Source organism: Dermacentor andersoni, chromosome 2, assembly GCF_023375885.2.
Source record: "Dermacentor andersoni chromosome 2, qqDerAnde1_hic_scaffold, whole genome shotgun sequence".
Taxonomy (NCBI): Eukaryota; Metazoa; Arthropoda; class Arachnida; order Ixodida; family Ixodidae; genus Dermacentor; species Dermacentor andersoni.
This window is the reverse complement of record NC_092815.1, coordinates 169,245,478-169,255,801: the sequence shown is the minus strand read 5'-3', so window position 1 is coordinate 169,255,801 and position 10,324 is coordinate 169,245,478. Positions and strand designations below refer to the sequence as shown.

Below are 10,324 nucleotides of genomic sequence, written 5' to 3'. Positions count from 1 at the left end.
GACATATTTATTATGAATTTTGTATCAGATCCTGGGTAACCTATTTCATTGTGGATTTCAAGCTTAAACACATTCAATAATTTATACTCGGAAGGCGAGGTCTATTTACTACTCTGAATTTTCCGAAGAAATAGAAGGTTTGGGTTTATAAAACAAATTTATGACGACCCCTAAGATATTGATTTGGTACATCGTAATTTCAATTGCGGATATTTTAGTATCGTTGCGCGAGGCTGAATTGCAAGAATGTAAGTGCGAGTAGAAGAGTGCGTTGTATTGAGTAAGGCAACAAAGAATCGCCTGGGTTTTCGATAACTTTATCTGTAAGCAGATATAATTCACCATGTGTGTAGTCTTCCTAAAGGACAGGACTCAGTGACCACTTTTGAATGCGTGGTGAACACTGTTATGACTTGGCTTGCAATATTTCTTATAGCTTGTTCTTGCCCTTGCCGTTTCTCTGCGATTCCTGCTCCTCCTCCTCCTTAGGACAGCTAACCATGTCCAACCTCGTTAACCATACGGCCTTTCAATAGTTATTTTCATATTATGTGACAGCGATGGCGAGTTAAAAAGAAGGACAACGCCGAATATTTTTATGAGTTTCGCAGTTGAGCTTATTTATTTTCATCACTGCTGAATGCTTTCCAAAGCCTTGCCCATCTTCATAAATCGCTGGGCTGCTCGCATGATGACATCGAGAAACAGCTTGACAAAGCTCCCGCGACTCTCAGAATCTTCCAAGGCATAGCCACTCGTAACTTTACTTAACAACTTGGACATGATCTCGGCTACCTTTTTGTTCATCTTCTTCTTGGCGTCCTCAGCGGCTTTCTTGATGTGGCCCTTGGCATCTTTGTAGGCGCCTTTTACGCTTTGCTTCACATTTTGGGTGGCGTTCTTCAAAGCGTCCTTTGTTTTCTCCCACAGATCACGAAGAAAGTACTCATCGCTCTGAAAAACGAAAGCACGTGGGTATTGAAGGCTGAAGTACGGGGAATCGCTGAGTAAATATTAGTTCAATTCTTGCTGTCCCTCTCTTCGAATATATGTATACTACAACCACGAGTTGCTGTGCTTAGCACGTGAGAGTATAAACTATTGGCTTGCGTGTAAAACGTTTGTTTGCATAACTCTAAAAATCTAGAAAGTGTGTACCGAGTGTGCACTTTTGCTATGAAAAAAGTACTTAGTCTCATTCTGTTATGACACACGATAAACAACATTTTGTGGTGCTTTTTAAGAGCTTGTAAATTAGTCTAATTTTCTATATTGAAACCTATGAAAGGCATAAGGTCTGCTCTTATTGATTGCTCGAATCCCTTCGAGCGAATAATATGCCTAATGGGAGGCGCTGGAAACATTGGTCGCAGTGTACAAACTAAGATTACAAATACAATGAAGTACGCATGAACCATGCGCATGCAATAGGGGGCACAACTTACAATATCCGAAGAAAAGAAATAGACACGAATGCACCGAGATTGCGGTTCTTGTTATCTATCTCTTCAGCTAACACTATTTCATCAGAGAGCTTATCTACCCACCCTTAGTAGAACCCTGCAACATTTCTGTAAAACCACGTAAGAAGGGCGTATTTTTCCTAGTGAAATAGAGCGGGATAGTAAGAGAACAGCGCGTTGTATTAGGAAAGGATAACTACCTCATTAGGCAAGTCGGAACTGGAGGAATGAACAGTCCCGGTTTTTGATGTGTTACTTCCCATTAAGCGAATACGGCAGTAAAGAACACACTTCTTGGGCTTGTACGGATGCTGCTTTATGGTTGTTTGTGTAGCACAGTACAGTTATAAATCAGCGACATTTTCTGAAAATATAATTACCCATTATCCTTGAGGCTACTACTAAACAATTGACAGTTGTTTGTTCTTCGTTGTACTGAAGTGCCACTGCGACTTCGTCATATGAGTAGTCTACTCATAGAAGTATACGGGCATAGAGCCCATATTCCACCTAACGCAATTTCTTTAGAAATAATAATAATAATAATAATAATAATAATAATAATAATAATAATAATAATAATAATAATAATAATAATAATAATAATAATAATAATGTTTATTTCCCATCAGAAAGCTGGAGCAGGCTGCAGGTAAAAGCTGCACAAACAAACGGCAGCTTCACAGCTACACGATCACTATAGACGATTATGCGAAGCAAATGCAGTTTTCGACCTTGCACAATACCTCTTGTGAGATATACCGAACGCGCACCTGGAGTAATCACGTTTACGAAACTATCAGAAATTAGTAGGGCCTAATATCATTATCTAAACACATGAAATTTAGCGTACGCATATTATGCAGCAGCATGTGATACGGCATATGATACGTCTGTCTTGTTTTCAGTTCTTTGTGTGACACGAGTGCACCGACTCTAAGGCATAGAGCTGTTCTTCTGTAGTGTGAGAAATAAACGAAATGTAATGACAGAGCCAATAAAAAGAAAGAATCACATGTACCGATTTTTTTAGGTAATATACGTCCAATATCTGACTCACATCCATGTTTGCTTAGGTAGAGGATGTCCTTGAGCATAAATAGGTTGTGTTCAAAATATGATGTCTGCAGCCTGTTTCCGGGTCTGTTATTGATCCCAGTGCACGCCGTCAATAAAACATAGCCTTCGAGATCAGTCTCTATTACTCTGGAGGACACGTCGCTAGGGCACTGATGCAGAAGCCCCCTCTACCAGGCAATTTTACCGTCTTTGGCAGACTGACTGTTACAGATGCCAGTACAAGTAGATAGCAGCCATTTATGAAAACCGTAAGTATTTGGCCACCCATATTTTGCTCTGGTTTTACTACGCACCTCAGAATTAATCTCCTCGTCCTCAGCTAGGATCTGGGCCACTTCTCGCAGGATCTCACCCACATAAACAGCATCTTGAGCGGCACATTTGGCCGCCCTGTCGAATGTTGCGTCGAGGTTAGACTCCTCTTCCGGAATGGCGTGTGCGTCCGCTGTAATCGCATAAACAGCAGTTTCTGTTAGATATTTGAAGTCCCTAACGAACTATTTGCTTGAAGTATTTATAAGACATCATAAAGCACTACGTTTATTGGGAAATGAGGAAAATCTCAGCTACCTTTGCTTCACCGATGGCATTCTCGTGCAAAGTAACGCGTGAGGTGACTTACAGCAAATTAAATAATTATCGCAAGTGGCAATGTCTAACGGCACGCTTGATAACTATCTTCTAACACCTTGAAGTAATATGTATTATCCTGTCAATGGAGCAAGATTTTGAGACTTGTCTGTTGAAACTGGTGCGGGTAGATTTCGAGAATAAAAATGGACTGAAGTGTAACTACAAGGCACATTCAACTTATAGTTAATAGCGTACCAATGCCCTTGAAATTGACAGTGCATTATAACTCGCAAGTACCTGTGGCGTTGAAAACTTCAAGATAACAAAGATTTGTAGCCAGCGTACAAACCTTGTGGTTATATGATTGCTGCATTTGCTGTTGCCAAATATTAAACTCGCTTTGTTCAATAACGGAATAAATATTTATACGTACCCGTAAAGGCAACGAGGACCACGAGACAAATGGCTGCCGAAATGTGCCTCATGATGTCTGTGAGAAATGTAAAAACGTTGTAGCTATCTGTGGCAGGGCCTCACATTTATGCGCAAACACACGTATACAGTGCTTTGAATCGTGGCTATTCCTTCAGCACCATCTTCTCAAGCAGAAAACCTTTAAAATACAGATGCGCGTTCACTCTAAAATCAATTATGATTGACCTTATTTCAACCAACACGGCCGATACGTAGTAAACTCGCCCCCCCCCCCCCCTTCCTCAAATGAACTACTGTTACTTACTACTATTTATTGAGCACATTCTTTTATTGTGAGAATATTCCTACCGCAAATTTTATTTTCCCTTAGGTTGACCGAGTAACACGCTTGACATTAAGCGAGGAGCTTTGTATAAAGACATGCTAGCGCAGTTTGAGAAAATATCCTCCTGCATATTCTTCTTTCTTAATTAATCTCAAAGGAAAGAAGGCTGCATTTCATATAGGTGATATTTCATAGCTTTTGATATTTGTAAACCAGGATGCTTAATTCTCACATTACTAAGGAAGGAGAAGCATGGTAAATGTAAATGTACTTACCTAAAGCACAAGGCTCCTAGGATACTTCTCAGGTTGTATCGAGAGAAAAATGTGAGAAACCTGGGTTAACGATGCGCCTTTTATACTTTGTAGTCTTGATAAGCCGTTATTTTTGCCCCAAAAGGTGAAGGGCCGTTGAAGCGCACATATAGATTCCTGCATAACGCATTTATCTCGACTGGGACCGTCAAACCTATTGTTCACTGCACCGATGGGCGTGGTTGACTAGATTCTTCTCTTGCAGTCCATTAGAATTTCACACACAGCGTCTCATCGAATGATTGTCCTCCTCAGATCTAGCTGGAACGCTCAATGCTTTGCAGCTTGTTTTTATGTGACAGGAGGAATGTACTTGAATGAGATAATTGAGGTGTAATCGAACGATAAAAAGAGGTCGCATGGAGAATGAACGTGCCTTTGTTTGTTTTTAGTGAGACATTGCGTTCCACAGGTCACCTGCAAAAGAAGCCAATCCCCTCTCGCTAATGTCCGCTTCTTGCGGCTGACTAATTCTTACTTTTGGCTTTCGAAGAGCAAGGTTCTCAACTACGAGTTGAATTCTGTTTTCTTCGGAGAAATCTTCACTCAGGCTAGTCGGGCAATGCTCTTCTGAGACAAACGTTGGGCAAGTAGGATCACTTCAACTATCCGTGACAATACAACGGCAATGTTATTTTTGCGAAAGGATGACGGTTAGCCTGTTATGGTCATGAGCACCACGATTATCTAGAGCGTACGCGTACGCAGTAGTCTCTATTTCTACCAGTGCGCTTCATCAAAATGTGTGGCATTTTCGGAAACAAGTCTGCACTCGAGCCGCTCATTGCGAAGTTTTGCTCAGCTCTTACTGGTCTACGTGTGAACACTCAATTGGCTCCTGGGAAGTACGAACCATATTGCATTGCTAGAATTTTTCAGCTTGGAGGTTTTCTATTCTATTGATGACTCTAACGTGGCATAGTGATGACACGGAGATCACACATGTTGAGTAGTGCACTTTATTTCAGCAGAAAAAAACTAGTGTGCTGGCGGAATTTGTATTTCAGCTCAGGTTGCAAGTATGACTCGATTGATACACTCCCAATGTGAAATTTAATATTACAAAGTCGTTACGGTCATATATCAAAGTTTTGTGCGTCTTCCATGCAACAAACATCGTGACAGCATTGACGCCGATTTCTTAGCGTTTCTACAAATACCATTATCTTTTGCCAGCCAGTATAACTACACAGCATTACACGGTGGGATCTTAACGTCGACATACATGAGCTATGTTAAAAACACGAACTGTCTGTTTTATTCGGATACCACACCATGTCGATTTCCACATCTGCTCCTACGTGGATTACCCTAAATAACGCATCGATGAACAACTTCTGCATTACAAATATGATACATGGCAATCTAAAAGCTGGCACAAATAACGCAGACATTAGTGATGACTTCAAGAACTGTTGCGTCGATGACTGGCCCCTGAAATTGTTTTAAGAATGCCGGCTAGACATTGTCATTTGACGTATTTCTGCACCAACACTCGCGGCATTCAGAAAATGAGTTGTCATCCATGAAACGTGACGAGATATTATTCTCCACGTGTAACGAAAGACATAATTCCTTAAAAGGTAAATTTTGGTTAATATATCACGAACACTCCCCACACACAAAAAAAATGGAAATCTAAACGTATACCACAACCATGGCTGACATCGGCACTTCTAGACATGCTACATTTAAAAGGAAAGATTAATTATGAATGTCTGCAAGAACGTCATTACCAGAAATAAAAAAAGGAGTTTCCTAACAGTCATCCTCGAGGGTCGTCGCTACTTGCGATGTGTAAACAAGACGTTTCGCCGTTGTCGCTAACCCAACATTATCAATCAACAAAATAACAGCGAGAGATTGACAACCGACGAGTCAACATCGAAGTATATAACCTTAACCAGAAAAACTGTGCGGTTGTCTACGTCATGAGATTTGATGAACTTACACTAAATTGTATAACCTTGCCCCTTGTGTAAAACCGACACCGAAATGTACGCCACGAACTTCCGAGATTTGTGGTGGCGGAGCGGCCAGGACGAAATCCTTGCTGTTTGAGAATAAATTAGTTCTTTCAAGTACAAACAATGTCTTGCAAAGAAGAAGGTACAAAAAATCTCATACGTGCCATAAAGGATATAAATCCGGAAATAATTCGAGTAATCCATTTTACGGGCATACATAAATTAAGAAAGCATGCGAATTTCCACTTGTGAAGAAAAGTCGCGTGAAATTTATTGCAACAGTCATGTTGGTGTTACATGGGGAAAGTATTACAGCAGGACGTCACCGAGTTTTGATAGAACTGCCCGAGCGGTCTCCTATTCTTACATGAATAGATTACAGAATAGAATAGAATACAGAATAGAACGTACCTGTGTATGAACGATAAAATGAATAATGTAGCAAGTTGATTCTCCATAGTAAGAAATTACATGCATAAGTTCATGGTAATAATAAATATTTCAAAACATGAGAAATAATGAAAAGATTAGCAGCAAGCATAATAAAAACATGTATTGCCAAGAATAATCAAGCTGACATAAAATATGAAACTAGTTCCTTTATCAGGAACATCAAATACACAAAAACAAAAGCTATACAGCAAAATGACTTAAGCATATTGACAGTTTATAAGAAAATTAAGATAAATCGGTTAATTTCTAAACGTATATTTCTTGCTGCACTCGACGAATGTAGGAACATGTGTGATGATTTTAATTCGAAAAGCAATGAATTCCCCATTCCATGCTAGAGAAGGCGGTTGTGAAGTTGCTGTAATTTGTACTACGGGAGGCAAAAGATGATTGCGCAGGAAAAACCAGGCGGTGTGGTTATTAATAATGTGTTGAGGATCAGTACATTAGATGTAGATATCGTGTGCGATGAGCCTATAAATAATTATGAATAATTTCTGACAGAATAATTGGTGTAAGGGGAGAATGTTAGGTTTAGAGAAAAGTGACCTACTAGCAAATGAAATGCTTCGTGATGAAGTCGCTGCAGCAGTTTACTACGCGTAAAATACGTCTCTACTTACGACGATATACAATACGAAAGATGGCTATGAATGGAATCAAAATAAAAAGATCGTACGGTGTGAGGTGTAAAATAAGGATTAGTGTTCAAGACAATGTAAATGCAAAATTCCATCTTTTTTAGAAGCGATCGGGCACGCCCTTAGAATTTTAGTTACATATCTAAGATTAGGTCAGCAAACCCGAATATAATCGCAAGTATTCACACAGCCCACAAATATTGATATCATCATCATCATCAGTCTTTTTTGTGTCCATTACATGTAGAAGGGTTCTCCCTGCGATCTCCAGTTACCCCTGTCCTGCGCCAACCAACTCCAACTAGCGCCCTCGAATTTCCTATCATCGCCCCACCTAGTCTTCTGCCGTCCTCCACTGCGCTTCCCTTATCTTGGCGCCCATTCTTTAACCCCAATTGTCCACCGCTTATCTAGCCTGCGCTTTGCATGACCTGCTCAGCTTCATTTCTTTCTCTCATTGTCAATTATAGTATCGGCTACACCCGTTTGCTCTCTGATCCATACCGCTCTCTTTCTGTCACTGAACTTTATGCCTAGCATTATTCGTTCCATCCCTCTTTGCGCAGTCCTTACCTTGTTCTCAAGCTTCCTTGTCAGTCTCCAAGTCTCTACCCCATTTTTCAGCATCGGTAAACTGCACTGATTGTACACCTTAATTTTCAATGATAATGGTAAGCTTTCAGTAAGGAGCTGAGAATGCCTGCCGCATGCGCTCCAATCCATTTTTATTCTTCGTTGAATTTCCTTCTCATGGTCAGGGTTCCATGTGAACTATTGACCTAGGTAAACGTACTCCTTCACAGACTTTACAGGCTGACTGGCGGTCCTGAACTCGTGTTCTCTTCCCCGGCTATTCCTAATTATCTTTGTCTTTTGCATATGAATCATCAACTTCACTCTCACACTCTCTCCGTTAATATCCTTAATCAATTCTTGTAACTTCTCTGCAGTGTTTCTAAACAGAACCGTGTAATCTGCAAACCGAATGTTGCTGATTTATTCGCCGTCGATTCTTACTCCTAATCCTTCCCAGTTTAATAGCCTGAATACACACGAGATTGTGCCTGCTTTTCTGACCCCTTTCTTTATAGGTACCTTCCTACTTTTTTTGTGAAGAGATAGGGTAGCTGTGGAATCTCTGTAGATATTTTCCGAGATATTTACGTAAGCGGCCAGTGCTCCATGATTACGTAATGCCTCTATGACTGCTGGTATCTCTACTAAATCAAGTGCCTTTTCGTAATCTATGAAAGTCGTATAGAGAGGCTTATTGTACTCTGCCGATTTCTCGTTTACCTAATCATTGACATGGATGTGACCCTTTGTAGAGTATCCCTTCCTGAAACTTGCCTGTTCCCTTGGATGGCTCAAGTCCAGTGTTACTTTACTCTATTGGAGATTACATTGTTGAAGATTTCATATATCACTGGAAGTAAGCTGATGGGCCTATTATGTTGCATTCTTTAGCGTCTCCTTTTTGTCGACTAGTATAATCTCTGTATTCTTGCAGTTTTCTATAACCATTGAAATCGATAGACACTTCGTATAGAGAGTCGGCTGTTTTTCAATCAATATGTCTCCTCCATCTTTGAATAACTAGACCCTTATTCCATCTTCTCTTGCTGCTTTTCCCCGTTTCATATCTTCCAAGCCCCCACTGACCTAATGGCTTGTTATAGGAGGAGTTTCTGCAACCTGTTCATTACTGCTTCGAATGGAGGTATCGTGGCTCCTCTAAGTACTCTACAGGTCAGTATACAATTCTTCCGCTGCTTTTACTATACCTTCCAGATTGCTGATGATATTACCCTGCTTATCTTTCACTGCATACATCTTGGTTTGTCGTTTGCCAAGTTTCCTTCACACCGGTTTCAGGATGCATCCATATTTTACGGCTTCCTCTGCCTTTCTTATGTGTGATTTCGAATATCCCTTATTTTCTCCTTGTTGATTAGTTTTGACAATTCCGCGAATTCTATCTTATCTCTTCAGCTGGATAATTTCATACTTTGTCGCTTATTTATTAGGTCATTTATTACTTGAGTACCTTGCCTACTGGTTGCTTTGGTGCCCTGCCTCCCACGTCAATTGCTGCCTCAGAAGTTAGCCTAGTTCCGGTTTCATTCATTACCTCTATGTCAGCTTCAACCCTTTGTTCTAAGGCTGCATATTTGTTTGCAAGTACCAGCCTGAATTTGTCTGCTTTTACACTTAATGCGTATAGGTTGGCCTGTTTCTCCTTGACCACTTTTACTCTTTCTCTTTCCATATTGAGGTGAATCCTAGCGCTCACTAACCTATGATCACTGCACTTTACCCTGCCTCACACTTCGACATCTTGCGCTATGCGGGGATCGGCAGAAAATATGAAATCAATTTCATTTCTTGTTTCAACATTAGGGCTCTTCCATGTCCAGTATCTGTTGCTACGCTTCTTGAAATAGGTGCCCATTATTTGAAGCTTATTCCTTTCTGCGAATTCTACCAGCATCTGTCCTCTGGCGTTCCTACGATGGACGCCACAGTTGCCAATTGCTTGTTCACTGGCCTGCATTGAAGTCGACTTCCGCATTGAAGTCACCCGTTATTATAGTATAATGAGTTTGCAGTTTTCTCATTGCTAATTCAACATCTTCATAAAACTGATCTACTTCATATTCATCGTGAGTGGATGTTGGAGTGTAGGCTTGTACTACCTTTAATCTATACCTCTTATTAGCATTTATATGACTACTGCTACACCGGCATTATTGCTGTAGAATTAGCCAGTGTAGTCCACTATGTATTTGGTGATTAGGAATCCTATCCCGCATTGCTTCTTATCTGGGAGGCTTCTATGGCGGAGGACACGGCCGTGAGTTAGCACTGTATAAGCCACTTCACTTCTTCATATCTCACTAAGGCCGATGATATACCAAAATAATGTCTGGTAGTTCCTCATAGAGTCCTGCTAAGCTAGCGTCATTCGACAGAGTTCGGATGTTAAAGGTTGACCGGGTCAGTTACCATCGGCTGCCTGTCCCGAACCTGAGATTATTATCATATTCTTCTGCGCTACATGTCTGACTGCCAC

At 40.6% G+C, this 10,324-nt stretch overlaps 1 protein-coding gene across 1 annotated transcript; it reads right to left on the bottom strand.

Moving 5' to 3' along the window:
* Window positions 1-593: 593 nt before the first annotated feature.
* LOC129387423 (uncharacterized) lies at window positions 594-4,204 on the bottom strand. The gene is made up of 4 exons (XM_055076347.2): window positions 4,152-4,204; window positions 3,550-3,606; window positions 2,837-2,988; window positions 594-954 (listed from the first exon to the last, which is right to left on the bottom strand). The coding sequence occupies exons 2-4, from the start codon at window positions 3,599-3,601 to the stop codon at window positions 631-633; spliced, it is 528 nt and encodes a 175-aa protein (XP_054932322.1). The 5' UTR covers window positions 3,602-3,606; window positions 4,152-4,204; the 3' UTR covers window positions 594-630.
* Window positions 4,205-10,324: the final 6,120 nt, after the last annotated feature.

Bases quoted from the DNA above. Each gene is read 5' to 3' on its own strand.
- LOC129387423 (XM_055076347.2), bottom strand. From the start codon at position 3,601: ATGAGGCACATTTCGGCAGCCATTTGTCTCGTGGTCCTCGTTGCCTTT. The intron at 2,989-3,549 runs GTACGTATAAAT...ATGCGATTACAG, and splicing joins GGTCCTCGTTGCCTTTACGG to CGGACGCACACGCCATTCCG. The intron at 955-2,836 runs GTGCGTAGTAAA...TTCGTTTTTCAG, and splicing joins ACGAGGAGATTAATTCTGAG to AGCGATGAGTACTTTCTTCG.